Genomic DNA, 22974 nt, shown 5'->3' on the forward strand with positions numbered 1-22974 from the left:
TTATATCAAAGCCTACATTGGGATGTCATTTTTGCCATGTAGATAATTTAGCTCTGTGGTACAGTTAATTGATATTCTTAATTGTGTTGTCACTTGTCAACTAAGGCAGGGAAGTGGGTTTGGAAGGGGTTGGGGGAGGGGTGGGGAGAAAATACAGACAACTGTAATTGAACAACAATAAAATAATTTAAATTTTAAAAAATAAATAAATAATTGATTAATTAAAAAGCCAATCCAGAAAAAAAGTTTTATTAAACTTCCTCATGATTAAATTCCTTAAGAGATTTAAAAACTTAAGAAATTTGTTAGATTTTAAATGTTATGGATAAATAGAGAATACATATAATCCAAAATTTTTTGTAGAGGTACCATTCAAATAAAATCTTTCATGAGCCATTTTCCTTTGGTTTGTCAATGAATAGATGTTCAACGTCTAGAAATGAATGAGATGTGTATTACAAAATAAATACATGCTCTCTATTGGCAGATCTACAATATAATGTAAAGAATCAGGGCCCAGTAATTCTAGAAGTTTCTGATTGGGTTTATATGCTCTCTGACTCTGATGACCTCAAGACCTACTTTAGAGCATCTGTGGGAAATGTAGTCATTGGCTAGGTCTACACTTTGTCCAAAGAACCAAACAGTAGCAAATTCTGCCAATTACTTGCAATTCTATTTGCACTTTAAAACACATAAAATATTTGGAGTCATCAAGTTGTTTTGAATGACTCCAAATATGACACATAATATTAAAGGATTGATTAAATTTTTACCTTTTACTCATTTGATATAAATTAAATAGGTTAAACAAGTCAGTATTATGAAAAGTGTTAACTTATTCTCAAAACCTGTTATCTATTGATCTATCTTTGTTCATTAGCATCAAATACTACTATCATATGAAAATGTCTCAGGAGCTTAACGACAACAACAAAAGATTGAACATTTTTTCTTACATTCTAGAACCCTAGAATAACTATTCAGGGTCAAGGACGTTGTCAAGAACGTACCTCTGTCTTGTTTCTCTACTGTGTATGGTCTGAGATGGCTACCAGAGCTCCAGCCACACAGTATGTGCTCATTCCCTCTGAAAAGTATAAAAGACACAAGAAAAGTTTCACAAAGCACCTTCTTACATCAAATTGGCCATAATTACTCACACGCACTTTCATCTTATTTAAAAGGAGACTGTGGACATTTATTCTCAATAGTGCTAAAATTTCTTTAAAATTATAATTAGTGAAGGAGAGAAGGACAGCTACTGGGAAAAAAATAGCAGTCACTTTATCTAACTATTCATTTGCTGATTTATTTTACACAAAGATAAGATATAAACAGTTAAACAAGACCAAATTTTTTAAAAGAGAAAACATCAAACATAGTTTACAAACCAAAAATTTTAAAACATCACAAATATCACAATATCAATATAGTTGTGGGTGAGTATCAATCTTAGAACAGATCTTCTGGGTATCCAAGGTGAAAAGGGAAACTGAAATAATTAGTTACATTATTTTTGTTATTTAAAAAAAGGAATTACTAAAGCAAAATGAAGCTCTCTTGGCTTTGAACAATTCAAAAATTTATTTCATGGGAAGTTTTAAAGAAAAACTAAATGCTAAGGTGGACAATATTCCTATAATAGATGCAGTGATTTCATGAAGCATTTACTTAGTGTTTGAGTAAAAGCCAAAAGCCAATGGAAGCTAATTTGTGAGTTGTTAAAGAAAAACAATCCAAAGATAAAAACTGAGTATTTTGGCTTAGACTCACAATAGATTGTCACCTGTCCAGAAGGTTGGGTGGACTATACACACCATGAATGGTTATCTGCAAATATTATTGTTCCTGAAAGATTTTGAACAAGTTTAGTAAATTAAGGAATAGATTATCTAACTTTTAGTAGTCTGCCAGCATGTTTCAAACTATTGAACTCTCTTAACACTAGTTTTTCTAAAAAGTGAAAGGGGCTTACTTGTTTACCTGTAAGAGAAAAAAATACAAAAAGATAAAAAAAGATGGAACAGAAACAAATTTGCTGAATTTATTAATTACACAATTACCAAAAAGATAAGTGAATTTTTCATAGCAATAGTAAAGAAGCTGGTTTTTTTGCAATGAAATATGTGTTTATATCCAAATTTCAAAACTACTCCCAGTAAATAACTCCCAGGAAATGTAATGTTACAAATTTTAGCTAAATTATATGTTCTCAGAATTTTTTGATCATTTCAGAAATTTTTATGTAGGTTATATCTGTTAAAATATTACTTCATGTATTTCTGAAATATATAGATAATACATGCCTGAGAATAGATACAATAAATTCCTGGTTTCTTTAATATAATTTTACTATTGATAAATATTAGATCAACCCTGGAATGGCAAGGGAAATGAGTCATGGCCCTGAAGATTTGTCGTCACTTTCCTCACACTTTGAGATGGTAATGTAGTCACGCTCTGGGTGATAGTGTTTCAGTCAACAATGCACTGCATATACAGCAGTGGTCCCGTAAAACTATAATGTAGCCAAAAATCCTTATTGTCTAGTGACTGTTGAAATTGTCCTAATACAATCCACGACTCGTGTGTTTGTGGTGATGCGGCGTAAACGAGCCTACTGTGTTGACGATTATATAAAAGTACAGCACGTACAGTTATGCATAGTGCATAATGCTTGATAGTGATAACAAAAAACTGTTCCTGGTTTGTGCACTTACTGTAGTATGCATTTGATTATTATTTCACAGTACATTCAAATGGTACGCTACGTTATACCTGCAGCAGCCTCATACGTCTTGTGTTTACCAAGTGTGTTGATTATATCACATTTTCTTGTGCTTCACTTCACTTTGTGTTGTTTTGTACAGGCACATGCTGTACAGGCTCGTAGTCTAGGAGTAACAGGCTATAGCACAGAGCCTCGGTGTGTGATAGACGGTACTGTCTAGGTCTCTGTAAGTGCACTCTCTGATGTTTGAACGATGGCAGAATCGCTCAAGGACACATTTCTTCGAACGTATGCCTGTCATTAACTGGTGCATGTCTGTAATTAAATGAGAGCTGACAAGAAAGTGGGTGATTAAACACTGTTTAATAATATGCTGCGTCACACACAGAAGTTGTATTTCTAAGGTAATTCTCTCAAAAGACAAAAGCAATTTTTAGACTGTAAGCAAAACTCTTTGAATAATTAATCTTTGCTTTAGGGAGCAATAGAGATTGACATCAAGGATTTCTCTTATCTCCCTGTAGGAAGAACCTTTTGTAATGGTCTCTGAAAATGTCCTGGGTAAGCCGAAGAAATACCAGGGCTTCTCCATTGACGTTTTGGATGCCTTGTCTAACTACCTGGGTTTCAACTATGAAATCTATGTCGCGCCGGACCACAAGTATGGAAGCCCACAGGAGGATGGGACATGGAATGGCTTAGTAGGAGAGCTAGTCTTTAAGGTAAGCATTTAATTAATTAATCTATTATTTATTTATTTATCATGTATCTAAAGTTGAACTATAACCCTTGGAAGCTAATTTAATGTAAAATAAATGCAAGGCAAAGCATTAAATGGCGGCGTTGAACAACAAAGTCTTAGCCAATGCTATTTTAGGAACTTTAAGGGAAGAAATATTAATGACAAGATAAAGCTAAATGTTAGAATATTTCCTATGATAGAAAAGTATCTAGAACACTAACTTACCTTTGCCAAATTTATAGTCTAAACATTTTGTCAGTATACGGTATACACGATGAAGTCACAATGCAATTTACAAACACGATTAATTCATGTCATTGTTTTCTTTTAAAAACTCAGTGTTATTTGCAGTAAGTAAATAAAAACCTGATCATTAGGAACTAATCTTTTACTTTTAGGATATAAATATATAAATAAGATAAATAAATTTTTACTTATATTTTTGTCCTTGTTCTTTCAATTCTTGAAGAGCTGTTGAAACTTCTCTAGTTTTTAGTCTACATTTCTGCCAGGTTTGCTTCATTTTTTGAAGTTTTTTTTAATTAGTTTATACACATTTTAATTACTATGTCTTACTGATTAATTGTTAAACAGGTTTAGGCCTGTAACTTTGATTTAAATGTGTCCTATTTTTGTCCTGTGTTCCTTCTTTTCTTGCCTTCCTATGGGTTAACTAAATGTTTTTAGTATTTGATTTTATTTTCTGCTTTGACTTTCTAGCTTTATTTCCTTGTAGTTTTATTTGTCTGTGGTTAGTCTAGAGAACATAATATGCATTCTTAACTTATCACATTCTATCTAGGTTAATATTATGCCACTTCACATTTTAAAAAGTAATAAACTTACAGCAATATAAATCAATTTACACCCACCTTATCCTTTGTGCTATTGTGGTCATATATTTATATTTTATGAACTCCACAGTAAAGTGTCGTAGTCTTTCATTTAAACAATCAGTTGTCTTTGAAAAGTATAAATAGAACGATAAAGACAGTTTTTGGTATCGGCCCACTCATCTAATAGTTTGGCGCAGTTTATTCCTTTCTGCATTTGTGAACTTCTACCTGTTATCACTTACTTCAACCTGAAGAACTTCCTTAGAATGTCTTGAAGTGCAGTCCTACAAGTGGCATATGCTCTCAACTTTTGTTCACCTTAACATGTCTTTCTATACCTTCATTTATTAATAGTGTTATTAGTATATATATCCAACTCTGATTGACAGATTTTTTTTGGTACTTTTTGTCTTTATGTTTTCAAATAGGAACATTGCTGGTTTTGATTAACATTTAACAAGAGCACTGAGAGTCTCAGAAGATAATCATATATAATCAAAATATACTTTTGTTCATACTTTTAAATTGTCTAAGGGGAAAATTGTGGATAAAATCTTATTATTTCTAAAATCAAGGCTGATGATATTAAATTGAGAGCAACCTTTAATTTTAAAAATCAAAATAAATTTATGCAACAGTTTGTATACAATAATCATTTTAAAAATTTGAGATATAATTGATATATAACATTGTATTAGTTTCAGGTATATAAAGTAATAATTTTCTATATGTATATATTAAACATGATCACCAGAATAAGTCTGGTTAACACCCATTACCACACATAAAAGTTTTTAATATTCATCACTTTAAAAATGCCATTCTTTGTCTTTTGCCAAATATTATTTCTGATGAGAAGTTGACCATTACTTCTATATTTGTTTTTTGGAGGGTTTTTTTTTCCCTTTTTATTTTTTAGTGTGGAGGTGGCCTTTTTTACAATTCCCTTTTCTTTCTTGATGTTAAATAATGATGCATTCAAATGTGGTTTTCTTTGTCTTTAATCCTGCTAGGGGTTCAGTGAGCTTATGTTACATTTTACAAAATTTCATAAATGTTGACAATTATTTCTACAAATATTTTCTACTCTTTTTTCTTTCTCCTCTCAAGTTGAGCCTCACAGAATATTTAAGTGAGACCTCTCAATGTTTTCATGCTGATGAAGTGAGGAGTACAAATATATTAGTGGAAAGCTCATGTCCAACTATTATTTGGTTTTGGGGGGAGGGTGACTTTATATTTTTTTTATTATTGTTCGAGTATAGTTGTCTCCATTTTTCCCCCACCACTCCCACCCACTCCAGCCATCCCCACCTCCTACCCTTGATCCTACCCCACTTTGGCTTTGTCCATGGGTCCTTTATACATGTTCCTTGACAACCCTTTCCCCTTCCCCCCATTATCCCCTCCCACCTCCTCTCTGGTTACAGTCAGTTTGTTCTTAATTTCAGTGTCTCTGGTTGTATTTTGCTTGCTTGTTTGTTTTGTTGATAAGTGCCCATCAGTAAATGAGTGGATCAATAAACTGTGGTACATTTACCCTTTGGAATACTATGCAGCTTGACTGGCTCTGGAGAGCATTATGCTAAATGAAATAAGCCAGGTGGTGAAAGACAAATACCAACTATTATTTGCTTTAACATTTTAAGAATTTATTACATAACAATCAAATAAGCAATATATGTTGTTCTTCATAAACAATTGATTTAATTGCTTTCATTTGCATGTAAGAGCATGTGTTTATTGTATATCATTTAAAGTTCCTCTGGGTCCTTTTACAAAGTATTATAAAAATTTAGGCTTAAAGAAGCTAAGTGAGGAATGTGTAAGTTTTAACTAGAAAAATGATAAAGCTATTTATTACAACTAAATTTTCATTTTATTCAGAAAATAGCTAGCCATTCTGACTAGACTTTGAGAAACACCAATTAAGCAGAGGGAGGAGACTAAACGCACATAAGAGTTTGTTGGAGTAGGCGGAGAGATAGGGACAAAAGTGAGTGGATGTGGTGCTGTGAAAGCCAAGGGAAGATAACATTTTCAAAAGGAGAGCTTGGCCAACATTACAGAGGGATCACCAAGATGCCACGGTACATAAAATTCTCCTGAACTGTTCTATTACCACTAGAGATGAAAGTTCCAATTTTCAGCAATTTAAACTATTTATTCAATTGTACAGCAATATAGTAAAATACAATAAAGTGATTTAGGTTATCCAAAAAGATTCATTATATTAAAACTTTATCAAGTTTATTAACTGCTGTGAAGCAAAATAACACCATTGAAAAAGCTTGGTAATACTATAACAGAGTTCCAGTAAATTTATTGTTGTTACATATTTTTGATTAAACTTTTTTATGAATCTAACTGTATTTTAAATAACAGTAAACACTGTCCATGAATGCCTCTATCCATGACAATGAGCCTTCTAAAATTACAAGATTGTCTGTCTTTCTGAGGTGAAGCCAAAACTAAAAAAAATGTTTCTCAGAGTTTTCGTCACAATGATGATGATGGACAGACCGTAACATTAAAAAAGAGTCCAAGAGGAAACATGGAAAGTTTCTCAGTTCATATGATTGTTCCACAGTGATTTCATTGGGTGACGCTAAGTCTTCAGAGTTGGTTGATTTCATTAAAGAGGCTCCCCATTGAAACTAGATGTCAGAGTTTTACTACGTACATAATTTTTAGAGAGGAAAATACAACCAAGAGAAAAATGATTGCTTAAATGTACATATAGAATCTATTCAAAACTAAATATATAGCAAAATCTCTTCCATTTCTTATGTACTTCACTAGTTTTATAACTTTCTGCAATTACTATGTTCTTAAAATTTATAAGAACACAGATATGGCCAAAAGATGTTTCAATGTGAAATAGATAAATGATATATTCTGCTCAGTACAGGTGCAGTTACTAAGGGTGACTTAATGTGACTGATAAATTATTTTCTCCTGGTTTAAAAGGCAAAAGCAGAAGTAAAAAGACCAGAGAGAACTTTGGATAGGAAATAGTAAGTGAATCAAGCTTAGGAGAGAAGTACAAAAAATTAAGAAAACAGAGAACTATGAATTAGACAACTGGATGTTTTATTATTTAGTTCCTTCTTTGGGTAGCATTCTTTAAATTCAGCAGCTTTCAAAGTGGGGTAGTCATACATTAGGTATTAGAAGACTTCCTTTGGGGAAAAGTAATACAGGTAGCTTGCTAGGAAATAAATTTCTGCATTTTCAGTTCCTGTAAGTAATCTTTCCTAAAAATGAAATGCTTGAAAACATGAGATTGCCAAAAAGAAAACTTTCAGTAAGATAACCAAGCTGATTTTAGGATGAAGCTCTAAGAAAAACACCATTTAAAAAACGATAGAAGAAAAGCATCTGAGAAAACACTCAAAACTTCATGGTCTCTAATAAATCATGAAGGTTAAGGAAGTAAACTTTCACTCCATGGAAACTCAGAATAAGGATTTTTGTTTCAAGTCATCCTGAAGCTCTTGATCTTTTTCTGCGCCTCCTTTGTTCATCCCATTCCCACTCTGCAGTCCTACACATGGAGAATGGGCTACACTGTAGAAGGTCATGGCACATCTGACCGAGTTCATGTCTACGCCACAATAGCTGATGTGATCAGTAGAGCCTTCATGGATTCTCCAGTGTCCTTTAGTTCATTACATATTGATCCTTTATTTTCATCTTTACAGTGGCTATTGCAAATATTTCCCATGCTTTCCAAGTTTCCATTTCCAGTCTCACTCTCCATCCTTAACACCCTTTTCATTTTAGTTGTTAAAGCCCATAGTCTACTGCAAAGACTATGAGAGTCTAGTGTTTTCTTACTCCTCAACCTCAAAATCCATCCATGTATTTTCTTATCCTTAAAGGCAATACAGCGGCTTTGGATTAGAATAGAACGTTAGCTGTGGATACCGGTAACACATTTATCAGCCATGTGCGCATAGGGGAGTTTCTCACCTCTTTGAGTAGCACTTTCTACATCCATGGAATTAGGTTATTGTGAAGATTAACTGAGAAAATTAATTCAGTAATGTGTTTCAGGGAAGGCAAATAGGCCCCCTCTTATCTGCTGACACTGATAGATTGGTAAAATAACCCAGGTTGTATATTTGAAAAATGTAATGAGTTCAACATGTATTTTGAAGGCAGACTGATAGAATCTGCTGACAGATTAGATGGGAAAGAGCAAAGAGAAACAGGTTTTGCTTATAGATTAGATGAGGAAGAAGAGCAAAGTCAATGATATCTTCCTACCCAAGGCTTTGTATCTTATCTTTTCAGCCACAGGAGCAGGAAAAGACTTCCTGTACTCCCATTTTCCCAAGCGCCACTCACTATTTTACTTGTAACCATGGACATCTCTCACCTGGATTGCAGCTATAGGTTTCCAATTACCCTCCATCTTTCTACCCTTGACTGCCTTCAATATATTTTGACATAGCAGCTCAGTGATCCAATCACTCTTTTGCTGAAAGCCATTTGATAGCCTTTCCATCCAACTGAGAGTAAAAACCATCCTTAAAGTTACCTACATATTTTGCCCTACTAATTCTCTTGTGATCTGCTCTGTTTCTCCCTCACTCACCATGCTTCAAGCCCACAGTCCTCCTCACTGTTCCCCCACTTGCCAAACTTGGCCTTTCGAACTTCCTGAGCCATCTTCCTAGAATTCTCTTCCCCCAGATATCTTTTCCTCCAGCTCATTTATTTTCCGGTCTCTGCTGAAAACTTCTTATTAGAGAGGGCTGCCACGGCCACCCTATTCAAACAACTTCTACCCTCTGCACTACCTATACCCTTTTCCTGTTTTATTGTCCTCCATGACCCATATCACCATCTTGCTAAGTACTTACTTGTTCTTCTGTCTTCCCCTACTAAAATGTAAGCTTAATTGGGGCAAAGAGTTTATACAATTGATTTACCACTGAAACCTCAATATGAAGAAAATATTTTTACATCAAAGAATGAATAGCAGTCAAGTAACTTTTTATGACATTCATTAGATAATTACACTCCTCTAATTAAAATCTTTCAAGGGATCTCATTGTTCTTTAATAAAATCAATTAACCTATGATAGCCTATTAAGTTTAGGCTTATCTAAAAGAAGTTACTACTATGGTACATTTATACAAGGGAATACTATGCAGCAGAGAGAAAGAAGGGACTCCTACTCTTTGCGATAGCATGGATGGAACTGGAGGGCATTATGCTAAGTGAAATAAGCCAGGCAATATAAAACAAATACCATATGATCTCACCTATAAGTGGACTCTAATCAACAAAACAAACAAGCAAGCAAAATGTAACCACAGAGAGACATTGAAATAAAGAACAAACTGACAATAATCTCAGAGGAACAGTGGGGGAATAATGGGGGAAAGAAGGGGAAGGGCCAGCAAGGAACATGTATAAAGGACCCATGGACAAAGCCAAAGGGGGTGGGATTGAGGGTGGGAGGTGGGGGTGGATGGGGCAGGAGAGAGTGTTGGGGAGAAAATGGAGACAACTGTACTTAAACAACAATAAAAACATAAATAAAAGAAGTTTCTATCCCTATTGCAATACTATATTTTCGGCTTTTGCTCCTGTAATTTTAAGTTTTTTAATCCATACAGCTCACTATATTCAATCATTCCAACTTCACTACAATCAAAGTGAGAATAGGGTCATTTACTAGCATAAGAAGAACTAAGGAAGGAATATTTGGGTGGAGAGTGGAGAATGTAGAATCAAAACTAACATTTTGGAAATGAGTAATGATAATAATTAACATTTTAAAATAGCCAAGTGCTATTCTAAAACTTTATGAGTACTGACTCCTTAAATCCTCATAAATATCCTCAAAAATAATCATAAATATATATAGCTATATCCCCTTTATATAGATAAGAAAACCCAGGCACAGAAGTTTAAGTAACTTGTTCAAGGTCACATAGCTAATAAGCAGAATAACTAGAATAGGAGCCTAAGTTGTCTGACATCAGAGCCCATTCTCTTAACTACTGTGCATATACCTCCTTGGAGCTATCCAAACAAAAAATGAAGTACGCAATTTGATATGAGTCTGGAGTTCAGGTAAGAAACCTGGGGTGCAGAGATACACATGAGGCTACTTAGCATGGAATGAAGTTTAAATTGCCCCTCTGTCATTCATCTTGGTTCATTTCCCACTGTTTGAAAGCAGGCTCAAGTACTCTTTATCTTAAAACTAATCTTCCCATACTTTCCAAGCTAAATTAATTTGATGTCTTTGGTTGTGAATGGAGTCTAGTTGAGTGAAAAGATAATGTAATGGCTCACGGCTAACCAGGGATGAGATCCAGGCTCATTTCCTCAGGCCTTCATATCTGCTCTCTTCATCTCAGCTCTGCTTTTCATTGTGTTTTCCCAGTTCTCAGGCAGGCTCTCCTTTTGTGTCAGCAAAGTGACTTTCAGCAAGCTCAGACTTAGATGTCATCCTCTTACCCATCCCAACATCAACATAGATTCTCTTTGCCAACAGTTCCAACAAAGAGCTTCAGTTGTACACACAGTTTCAGTACAGATATAGCTGGGAGGGGCAGTGACCTCAGAGCCAGATCTGCACCAGGTACCCAACTTGAGCACTGAGGGTAGGACGGCTCAGTGTAAACACTTGAAAGTAAGCATGGGGGAATGCTGATCCCCCAAGAAAGTCAGGATGCTATTATCAGAAGACAGGGAGAGTGGATACTGGACAGGAAAACATAGGTATCTTTCAGAGGCTTAAAAATAATGTTATGTGTCACATGGACACCAACAATGGTTACATGTACACAAAAATTTAAATTACTAGCAAATAAAAAACTGTAATAATTAAATTACAAATGTAGGCAGGAAAATATTTGCAAAAGTATGATGAATTGTTAGCACCACTGCCTTACTGCCTCACTGCTACATGAAGAGGTCATAAAATCCATAAGAAAATACTAAAACCCAAGTAGGTAATCTATAAAAGATATGAACTTAGAGTTTCCAAAGAGAAAACTGATAGACAATATAAATCTAAAAGGAAATTTATTGTAATGGAATAGGGCAATTAAGGTAAAAAAGTATGTATATGACACATGAATGGTTAGTGATTTTATAAGAAAAATCTACAGCTCTGTATTATGTAGCTTGGAACTATTTTATATGTTGTATTTCATAATAAAAATAGGACTTCATTAGAATTAGAGGCTCAGATTTTAGTCAGCAATATACTTGACAGCACTGGCAATTAACACAGGTACATCAGCAAACTTAAAACAATGGTTTGGAATAGACTAAATAGTAACTATTAGCACTTATATAGAGCTTACTATTGCTGATAAAAGTCTGCATACTGTGTACTTACTAACTCTCAGAATCCACAACATCCCTATGAGGCAGATGCTACTATTATCCCAATCTTGCAGATGGTAAAATACAGAGATAATGGAACTTGCCCACAGTCACTTAGCCAAATTGTGCAGAATTTATGATTCAAACCCAGACAGTGTGGATCCAGAGTCCAAGTGCTTAATTCCATTAGGAGTTTACAGAGGAGAACAGAATTCCAGTGTACGTCCAGTAAGAATTCCAGTGAAAAGCATTTTCATAAACCGAGTCATGTGATGGTGAGAAAAAATACTACTCTGAATAGTTCAGCACAGGTTTTTAAGACCTGCACTTTCAAAAAACAGTTCAGATAAAGTTTGGATAGGTTTAAGTAGAAGACAAAAATAAGATTATATAAAGAAGTGTTTAGGGAGTTACTAAAAAATATTTGCATCTATAAACTTCTCAAAAATCTCAATTCTTTCTTAAAATCCTATCTCTTCTCTTGCATATAAGAAAAATTAAGCACCTTAGAAAAGCATGCATTATTTTCTGCAGTCTGTCTCACTTCCCACTTACATTTTTTTATCACACTTCGTATAGGTCACATTCAGCTTAAGTCTGCCTTGACTACCCTTATTTTTTATCTTCACAAGTGTTCAGTCCTAGTTAAACGCATACTTTGTTCCATAAGGCTTTCAAACCATTCCCTCTCCTGATAATCTTGTCTTCTGAAAATACATATTTCACATCTTTCAAACTAATCTTTTGAAACATGACATAGATAGATCGATACAGGTATGTGTACAGGTATAAGTATAGGTGTAGGCATGAGATAGAGGCCTTTCATTTACATAGTCTTCTTTTGGAAGCCAGAAGGCTGAGGTTGGGTTTACTCTGTATGTCGAGCAGAATGCCCTATATTCATCTATTTATTCCCCACTCATGTTTGAATGCATACAACATTCTGGGCAATGTGCCTAGCGTCATAAATTCAAAGGAGGGGAAGACATTGTTCTTGCCTTCAAAGATCTCATAGTGTACAGGGAAGACAAATGTGTAAATAAATAATTAAAACACAGTGCTATAAATGCCATAGGGTAATACGTACATGGTGCCATGGCAACCCAGGCGCGGAGTGGCAGCCTCTGCCTGGAGAGTTGAAAAGATTGCACAGAAGGGAAGAAGTTTGAGCTCAGTCTTGAAGATGAGTAGGAGTGATAGAGGCAAGAATAGGGATAATTATAAAAGCATGTTTGCCATGCTAAAGAGTTTGGACTTTATCATTTAGACAGTGAAAATTATAAAAGGTTTAAAGGTTCTTATGTAAGAAAAAGTGGGATTTAATTTATGTGTAAGGGAGATAGCTGAGGTAGGGCCAAGGATGCATTGGAGCGAAGAAGGAAAAAAACGAATGGCTTTTTAACACGAGAGAGAGGAATAAAAGTTTCAGAACCAAAACAATACCAATAAGGAGACCAACAAAAAGATACACTTTTGAGAAAACAATATTCTAAATTATAATTGCTAGAATTTGATTACTTGGAGGAGAAGAGAAAGAGGGTGTTGAGATTCAGTGCGAAACGTATCAGAGGAAAACAAGCAGATGGACAGTCAATGACAGAAATAGAGAGAACAGTTAGAGAGCAGACTGGAGAAGGGCAACAGAGGTACAGAGTCTGGCTGGAGACATTCTGATTTCGTGGTACCTGAAGAACATCCTAACAGAATTTTCAAGGAACAATTAGTAAATACGCATACAGATGTGAATGATGTCTATGGCTTTAAAAAAGTTTAGGAAATATAGGAAAAGTTTAGGAAATTCCTCTCACCTCCATTATAAGAACTAAATTGGGAGTGTTGGGTTAACATGAATATCATGCGCAAACTGGTTATTTAAGGCCTTACATTAATGCACTGCCGCCTGGATGAGGAGGACTGCGATGTTACTTTTGCCACTAGGAGGGACAAAAAAGCTAGAGGCAGGAGAGAGCTCACTTTGGAAGAAGGGTTTAGAGGATCCCATCTACACTGGAAGGGGCAAAGCTAGAGGTGGTTGGGAAGGCATCAGGCATGAAGACAGTCCCATGGGATTGGGTCTGTCTGTGCCACCAGAACAAGTTTTGGGAGGCACAACATTTATCCCCATTCTTATCTCTATTTCCCAGGAGGTCAAGATTGGAATAATTCCCTTGGTCTGGAGGAGATGTTGCCTCTTTTTTCCTGCATATATATTCTCTCTTTTTAAAATTATTTTATTTTATTTTATTAAACTTACTTGGGTAACATTGGTTAATGGGGTCATATAGGTTTCAACTGCATATTTTGAGCAGGCCACGCACTGGGATCAGGAGGAGGCAGAGTATGAAGGACAATGCTTGTGGGTGAAGAGGGTCCTCAGTGGGATGCCTGAAAACTATCAAATATACCCACGATTCCAAACCATGGTTATGTATTTTGATGATCTCTTTCCACTGTTGTAAACCATCCTTAAAAATATCTGTATCCACCAGAAAAACTTCACTCATCAAAAAACTCCCCCCACATATACCTGCTCAGTGATACATGCTTGCAAGCCTTGTGAAATGAAAAGGTAGCTTTGACAAGGGAGTCAGGATAAAAATGTGTAAAGAGTAAAGAGACCATTTTAGACACTGTAAATTGGACAGTGACTAAGATTTTAATTCTTAAATTAGACTAAACAAGCATTAACAGACTGACAGAGTTTCCAAGAGTATGTCAGCCATACTCAGGCAGGAAGTTCAAAAGTGCATGTGGTCAGAAGAATGTATGTTTTTATGTCTGAATGGTGATTGTTAAAAATAATCTACTTGATTATATATATATATATATATATATATATATATATATATATATATATATCCATCTCCCACATCAGCTCTGTGAGTAACTAAAAAAAGAAAAACTTGACCAAAAATATTTATTGTTGATATGGAAAGATTTTAACACTGATGAAGGAGGAGATCTGTGAAAGAAACTGAATTATGCAGATGCAAATTACTTCATGAACGGTTGTAGGAGCAATTTTCTAAATTTGCAGGTGATATTTAATTGGCAGATATTGGAAACAGTAAGGAGCAATTCAATCACATAAAGAACTTGAATCATTAAGTATTTGCTCTAATAGATGGCAAGGACAGATAAGTAATGAATAATAAGTTTTGAATCAAAGCAGAAGAACAGAGAGTATTGCCAATGGTAATGATGCTGTCCAGGAATGGCTCTTAGGTTTAAAGAGAACTTATAGAAAAAGACAAATAAAAAGTCAGTAAAAGATGGGTAAAATTAAAGATGTGGTAGGTTATAGGATATAAATTACCAGACTACTGAGTCAGTCAAAGCCAAAGTGATATAAAGGCTGGTGCTATGATGAGCAAAATCTCATAACTTGAGGACATATAAATTCTGAAATCCACTGTTGGCTGTTGAAATGCCATCTATTACCTAGATTTTCATCTATCTCTTGTCATGGTTTGAGGGTAAAATTAGTGAGAAAGATAACTTCCAGGCATAAAAAGAGTACAAACTTGGGTGAAAATATTCTAAGTAACTTTTATTTCTTTAATTTAATTTTTATTGTATTTTTTCCATTACCATTTAGTCCCCTTATACCCCCTCCCCACCAGCAATCACCACACTGTTTTCCATGTCCATGAGTCCTTTTTCCTTTTTGCTCAATCCCTCCACCCTCTCACCTTTCCCCACTCCTACTAGCTGTCATCCTGCTCTCCATCTATGAGTCTGTCTCTATGTTCCTTGTTAGTTCAGTTAGTTCATTAGATTCCACATATGAGTGAAATCATATGGTATTTGTCTTTCTCCAACTGGCTTATTTCACTTAGCATAATTTTCTCCAGGTCCATCTATACTGTCACAAAAGGTAAAACTTTCCTCTTTTTTATAGCCAAGTAACATCCCAATGTGTAAATGTCCCATAGTTGTTCTACCTACTCCTCTACTGATGGACATTTAGGTGCTTCGTTATCTTGGCAATTGTAAATAATGCTGCAATGAACAAAGAGGTGCTTATGTTCTTTCAAATTAGTGTTTCGGGTTCCTTTGGCTATATTCCCAGAAGTAGGATCACTGAGTCAAAAAGCAGATCCATTTTTAATTTTTTGAGGTATCTCCATAGTGCTTTCAACAGTGGCTACACCAATCTGCATTCCCACCAACAGTGCAAAAGGGGCCCCCTTTCTCCACATCTTCACCAGCACTTGTGATTTGTTGATTTATTGATGATAGCCATTCTGACAGGTGTGAGATATTATCTCATTGTGGTTTTAATTTGCATTTCTCTGATGATTAGTGATGTTGGACATCTTTTCAAATGTCTATTGGAGACCTCTATGTGCTCTTTGGAGAAGTGTTTATTCACGTCCTTTGCCCATTTTTTAATTGGGTGGTTTGTTTTTTGGTGTTGAGTTTTGTAAATTCTTTATAAATCTTGGATATTAACCCTTATCAAATGTATCAGTGAATATGTTCTCCCATTCTGTGGGTTGTCTTTTTATTTTGTTGGTGATTTCCTTTGCTGTGCAAAATCTTTTCAGTTTGATATAGTCCCATTTGTTTATTTTTTTCTTCTTTTGCCTGAGGAGATCATTTAAAATGATCAATTGGACACTGACATTGGACATTGCTATAAGCAATGTCCGAGATTTTGCTGCCTATGTTTTCTTCTCTATGTTTTATGGTTTCAGATCTAACATTTAAGTCTTGGATCTGTTTTGAATTTATTCTCATATATGGCATAAGAAGGTGGTCTAGTTTCATTTTTCTGCATGTATCTGTCCAACTTTCCAACACCATTTATTAAATAGACTATCTTTAGCCCATTGTATATGTTTTCGTCCTCTGTTGAATATTACTTGACTATAAAGGTTTGGGTTCATTTCTGCACACTCTATTCTGTTCCATTGATCTATGCGTCTGTTTTTATGCTTGTACCATATTGTTTTGATTACTATGGCCTTATAGTATAGTTTGATATTAGATAGTATGATTCCTCCAACTTTGTTCTTCTTTCTCAAGATTTCTATTGCTTTGTGGGGCCTTTTGTGGTTCCATACATGTTTTTGATATATTTGTTGTATATATTTGTTGATATATTTGTTCAGTGATATATGTCATTGGAATCTTGATAAGGATTGCATTGAACTTATAGATTGATTTGGGTAGTATGGACATTTTAGTGATGTTAATTCTTCCTATCCATGAATACAGTATGTGCTTTCACGTATTTGTATATTTTTCAATTTTTTTCTTCAGTGACTTGTAACTTCTCCAAGTACAGGTCTTTTACCTCCTTGGCTAGGTTTACTCCTAGGTATTTTATTTTTCTGTAGCAACTGTGAATGGGATTGTTTTCTTAATTTTCCCTTCTGTTAGTTCATTATTAGCATGAAACATGCAACTCATTTCTGGATATCAATTTTGTATCCTGCTACTTTGTTGAATTCTTTTATCAGTTCTAGTAGTTTATTGGTGGAATCTTTGGGGTTCTCTATATACAGTATCATGTCATGTGCAAATAAAGACAGTTTTACTCCTTCCTTTCTAATTTGGATGCTTCTTATTTCTTCTTTTTGTCTGATTGCTGTGGGTAGGACTTCCGGTAATATGTCAAATAAGAGAAGTGAAAGAGGACATCCCTGTGTTGTCCCAATTTTGAGGGGAACACTTGTAGTTTTTGCCATTGAGTATGATGCTGGCAGTGTGTCTGTCATATATGTCCTTTATTATATTTAGGTATGTACCCTCTTTTCTCACTTTGTTGAGAGTTTTTACCATAAATGCCTGTGGGATTTTATCAAATTCTTTCTCTGCATCTTTTCATATGATCCTGTGGTTTTTATCCTTCATATTATGTGGTTGATCACATTTATTGATTTGCAAATGTTGTACCAATCTTGCATTCCCAGAAAAAAATGATCATAGTGTCTGATCCTTTTAATGAATTTCTGTGTTCAGTTTGCTAATATTTTATTGAGGATTTTAGTATCTATGTTCATTGGAGATATTGGCCTATAATTTTCTTTCTTTGTAGTGTCTTTATCTGGTTTTGGAATCAGGATAACGCTGGCCTCATAAAATGAATTTAGGAGCCTTCCCTGCTCTTGAATTTTATGGAATAGTTTGAGAAGGAGAGGTGGTCTTCTTCTCGGAATGTTTGGTAAAATTCACCTGTGAAGCCATCTGGTCCTGGGCGTTCATTAGCTGGGAGTTTTTTGATTACTGCTTCAATTTCAGTAGGTGTAATCTGTCTATTCACATTTTCTGATTTTTCCTGATTTAGTTTTGGAAGACTGTATGTTTCTAGGAATTTATCCATTTCATCTAGGTTGTCCATTTTGCTGACATATACTAGTTCATTGTATTTTCTTAATGATTCCTTATATTTATTTGGTGCCAGCTGTCATTTCTCTTCTTTCGTTTTTGATTTTATTTATTTGGGCCCCTCTCTCTTTTTTCTCTTTTTTTATTTTATTATTGTTGTTCAAGTACACTTTTCTGCATTTTCCTCCCATCCCAGCCCAACCCCCCAGCTCTCCCCACTTCCCCCCATTTCCACCCACCCTGTTATTGTCCATGTGTCCCCCATAATTGTTCCTGCAAACCCTTCACCCCTGTCCCCTGAAATTCCCTCCCATCTTCCCTCCGGTCACTGTCAGCTGGTTCTCAATTTCAGTGTCTTTGGTTATATTTTGCTTGTTTGTTTGTTTTGTTGATTAGGTTCCTGTTAAAGGTGAGATCATGTGGTATTTGTCTTTCACCTCCTGGCTTATTTAGCTTAGCATAATGCTCTCCAGTTCCATCCATGTTGTCACAAAGGGTAGGAGCTCCTTCTTTCTTTCTACTGCATAGAATTCCATTGTGTAAATGTACCATAGTTTTTTGATCCACTCATTTACTGATGGGCACTTAGGTTGTTTATAGCACTTGGCTATTGTAAATTGTGCTGCTATGAACATTAGGGTGCATAAGTTCTTTTGGATTGGTGTTTCAGCATTCTTAGGGTATAATCCTAGCAGTGGAATTGCCGGGTCAAAGGCAGATCCATTTTTAGTTTTCTGAGGAAATTCCATACTGTTTTCCATAGTGGTTGCACCAGTCTGCAATCCCACCAACAGTGCACTAGGGTTCCCTTTTCTCCACAACCTCTCCAACACTTGTTGTTTGTTGCTTTGTTTGTGATGGCCATTCTGACTGGTGTGAGGTGGTACCTCATTGTGGTTTTAATTTGCATCTCTCTGATAGCTAGTGATACTGAGCATCTTTTCATATGTCTCTGGGCCCTCTGTATGTCCTCCTTGAAGAAGTGTCTGTTCAAGTCCTTTGCCCATTTTTTAATTGGGTTGCTTGTCTTCTTAGAGTGGAATCATGTGAGTTCTTTATATATTTTGGAGATTAAACCCTTGTCTGAGGTACCATTGGCTAATATGTTTTTCCATATGGTTGGTTCTCTTTTTATTTTATTGTTTTCTTTAGCCATGCAGAAGCTTTTTATTTTGATGAGATCCTACTTGTTTATTCTTTCCTTTATGTCCCTTGCTCTAGGGGACATGTCAGTGAAAATACTGCTGCGTGAAATATCTGAGGTTTTCCTGCTTATGTTCTCATCTAGGACTTTAATGGTGTCATAACTTATATTTAAATCTTTTATGCACCTTGAATTTATTTTTGTGTATGGTGTAAGTTAGTGCTCAAGTTTCATTTTTTTGCATGTAGCTGTCCAAGTCTCCCAACATCATTTGTTGAAGAGGCTATTTTTACTCCATTTTATGCTGCTGCCCCCTTTGTCAAAAATTAATTGACCATAGAGACTTGGGTTTATTTCTGGGTTCTCTGTTCTGTTCCATTGGCCTATCTGTCTGTTTTTATGCCAGTACCAGGCTGTTTTGATTACAGTGGCCGTGTAATACAGTTTGGTATCAGGTATTGTGATCCCTTCTACTTTGTTCTTCTTTCTCAAAATTGTAGCAGCAATGTGGGGTTGTTTATGGTTCCATATTAATTTTTGAAGTGTTTGTTCTATATCTGTGAAATATGCCACTGATACTTTAATAGGTATTGCATTGAATCTATAAATTGCTTTGAGTAGTATGGATATTTTGATAACGTTAATTCTTCTGACCCATGAACACGCTGTATGTTTCCATTTGTTTGTGTCTTCCTTGAAACTACACAATACTGAAGAAAGAAATCTCTTTTTTTCTTGATGAGTCTGGTTAAAGGCTTGTCAATCTTGTTTTTATCTTTTCAACTTATCTTTTCAGCTTTTGGATTCATTGATCTTTTGTATCATTTTTAGACTATTTTTTTATTTATGCTGTGCTCTTTATTGTTTCTTTCCTCTACTCACTCTGGGGTTTGTTTGTTGTTTTTTTTTTCAAGTCCCTTTAAATGTAAAGTTAGATTGTTTATTTGAGCTTTTTCTTGTTTTTTGAGATAGGCCTGTGATACTATAAATTTCCCTCTTAATATTGCTTTGTTTGTGTCCCACAGATTTTGGATTGCTGTTTCTTCATTTTCATTTCTTTCAAGGTATCTTTTGATTTCTTCCTTTTTCTTGTTGACCCATTCATTATTTAATAACCTGTTATTTAACTTCTATGTCTTTGCATGTTTTTCAGTGTTCTTCTTGTGATTTATTTCTCATTTCATAGCATTGTGGTCAGAGATAATGCTCGATATGATTTCAATCTTCTTAAATTTATTGAGACTTGCTTTGTGTCCTAATATGTGGTCTATCCTAGAAAACATTCCATATGCACTTGAAATCATCTATTCTACTGGTCTGGTATGAAATGCTCTAAAAATATCAATTAAATCCATTTGATCTAGTATGTCATTTAAGGCCACTGTTTCCTTGTTGATTTTCTGTATGGAAGGTTATCCATTAAAGTCAATGAAGTGTAAAAATACCTCACTGTGACTATATTTCTGTTGATCTCTCCGTTTTTGTCCATCAAGATTTGCTTCACATATTTTGGTGCTCTGTGTTGGGTGTATAAATGTTTACTAGGGTTGTATCCTCTTGTTGGATTGTTTCCTGTATCATTATGTAATGTCCTTCTTTGTCTCTTACTATAGCCTTGGTTTGAAAGTCTTTATTGTCAGATATACATACTGCTACCCCAGCTTTTTTTTCCTTTCCATTTGCATCAAATATCCTTTTCTATCCCATTACTTTTAGTATGAATCTATCTTTCGATCTGAGGTGGGTCTTTTGGAGGCAGCATATATGTGGGTCTTGTTTTCTTATCCATTCAGTTACCCTATGTCCTTTGGTTAAGAGCATTTAAGCCATTTACATTTAAAGTGATTATTAATAAATATATATTTACTGCCATGTTATTGTCAGAATATTTCCATCTGTTTTTTTCCTTTCCCTTTTTCTTCTTCTTCTTCCTTTTCTTCCTAAAGCAAACCCTTTAATATTTCTTGCAGAATTGGTTTGTTGTTAAGAAACTCCTTTAGGTTTTGTTGTTTTGTTTTGTTTTGTTTTGTTTTGTTTTGTTTTGTTTTTGCCTGGAAGCTCCTTATTTCTCCTTCAATTTTAAATGACAGCCTTGCTGAGTAAAGTAGCCTTAGTTGTAGGTCCTTGTTTTTCATCACCTTGAATATTTCATGCTACTCCCTTCTGGCCTGAGATATTTCTGTTCAGAAATCAAATGACAGTCTAATTGGTGATCCCTGGTAGGTAACTACCTACTTTTCTCTTGCAGCTTTTAGGATTTTCTCCTTGTCTGTAAGCCTTGTCATTTTTATTATGTGTCTCTGTGTGCAGCTGTTTGGGACTTGCTGAACTTCCTGGATTTGTGTCTTTTTCCTTCACCACATTAGGGAGTTTTTAGTTATTATTCATATAGGTTATCAATCCCTTGCTTGCTCTCTTCTCCTTTTGGTGTTCCCATGATGTGAATGTTGTTACACTTCATGTTGTTCAAACTGTTTCTTAAATTCTCCTCATTTTTTAAAATCTTTTTTCTTTTTTCCTGCTTTGCCTGGGTGTTTTTTCCTTTTTTCTTTTTCTTTTCTTTCTTTTTTTTTTTTTTTTTAATTCTTACAGGACCAATACAGCTATTGAGAAGTCAGCTGGGTGTTTTTATCAACCTTGTCTTTCAAATAACTAATTTGATCCTCTGCTTCATCTAATCTACTCTTTATTCATTCCAATGTATTATTTGTTCCAGATATTGCATTCTTTATTTCTGACTGATCCACTTTAATAGTTTCTATGTCTTTTTCCATGCTGTTGATTATTCCTATAATCATTACTCTAAACTATGTGATAAAATGCTTGCCTCCATTTCATCCAGTTCTTCTGGAGAATTCTCTTGTTCTTTCATTTGGGGTCTGCTTCTTTGTCTTCCCATTTTGGCTGCTTCTGTGTATTTTATGCTTTAGTTGTTAAACTGATCAAAGATATAGCCTCAAGCTGTAATCTAATCAGCAGCCTGGCTTAAGCACCACAAGATGTAGCAGAGTAATTCCTGTGGGTGTGGCTATTGCTTCCACTCAAGCCCTTGCCTCTTTGAGAGGAGTACTCTCGCTAAGAAAAAATGGCTTCTGCAGTATGGGGAATGACTCAGCAAAGAGATCCTGGCAGCTGTTCCTTCAGTTCTCCTCCCAGAGCCACCAACCTCAGACTCTCCTCAAGCATCTAGTCCACTCTGCCCTCCCTCTGCTAGAACCCAGGGTAAGTGGCTGCAAATGAAATTTTGTGCATTGGCCCTTTAAGAGGCTCTCTGCATCTCCAGCCATCTGTCCCTGGCAGATGGAAACCCTGCTGCTTTTCACAGGTAGATGTTATCTGGCTTCCTTTCCAGCTGTGGTAGTATAGATTAGGGAGCCCAGCTTGGGGCTTAGGCCCCTTACTTCTCGGGTGGAACCCCCTGGCCACTGAAATATCCCTCTGGAACTTCAGCTGCTGCCTGTGGGAGCCTAGCCAGACTCCCACACCTCCTCAGCATACCCTACCCATCTTGCTGTGATGAAGTGGTTTCTCCTGTCTGACCTTGTTTGCAAGGCTTCTCTCTAGCTAGTAGTCTATTGATTATTTGGGATGATTTCTCTACAATTTAGTTGTAATTCCAGATTGGTAATAGGAGGAGGTTAGTGTAGCTTCCGCTTACTCCTCTGCCATCTTGGATCTCCCCTAGTAACTTTTAAAGAGCATATGGACTATGAAATTCTTTGTGTACCTATAGATATAGTCTTAGAGCATTGTGTTTAAATTGACTGGTCATTTTTATTTATGATGCTCATTTCATAAAATAATAGTGTATGTTGTTTGTGA

General features: G+C 35.3%; 1 protein-coding gene across 1 annotated transcript in view; it reads left to right on the forward strand.

Moving 5' to 3' along the window:
* The window catches only part of GRID2 (glutamate ionotropic receptor delta type subunit 2), a 1366498-nt gene that overhangs the window by 1024158 nt on the left and 319366 nt on the right, over positions 1-22974 (forward strand). Inside the window, exon 10 of the mRNA XM_024574830.3 lies at positions 3259-3456. Within this exon, the coding sequence (XP_024430598.1) occupies positions 3259-3456 (198 nt within the window). The remainder of the gene's footprint in view (positions 1-3258; positions 3457-22974) is intronic.

Source organism: Desmodus rotundus, chromosome 4 (assembly GCF_022682495.2).
Source record: "Desmodus rotundus isolate HL8 chromosome 4, HLdesRot8A.1, whole genome shotgun sequence".
Taxonomy (NCBI): Eukaryota; Metazoa; Chordata; class Mammalia; order Chiroptera; family Phyllostomidae; genus Desmodus; species Desmodus rotundus.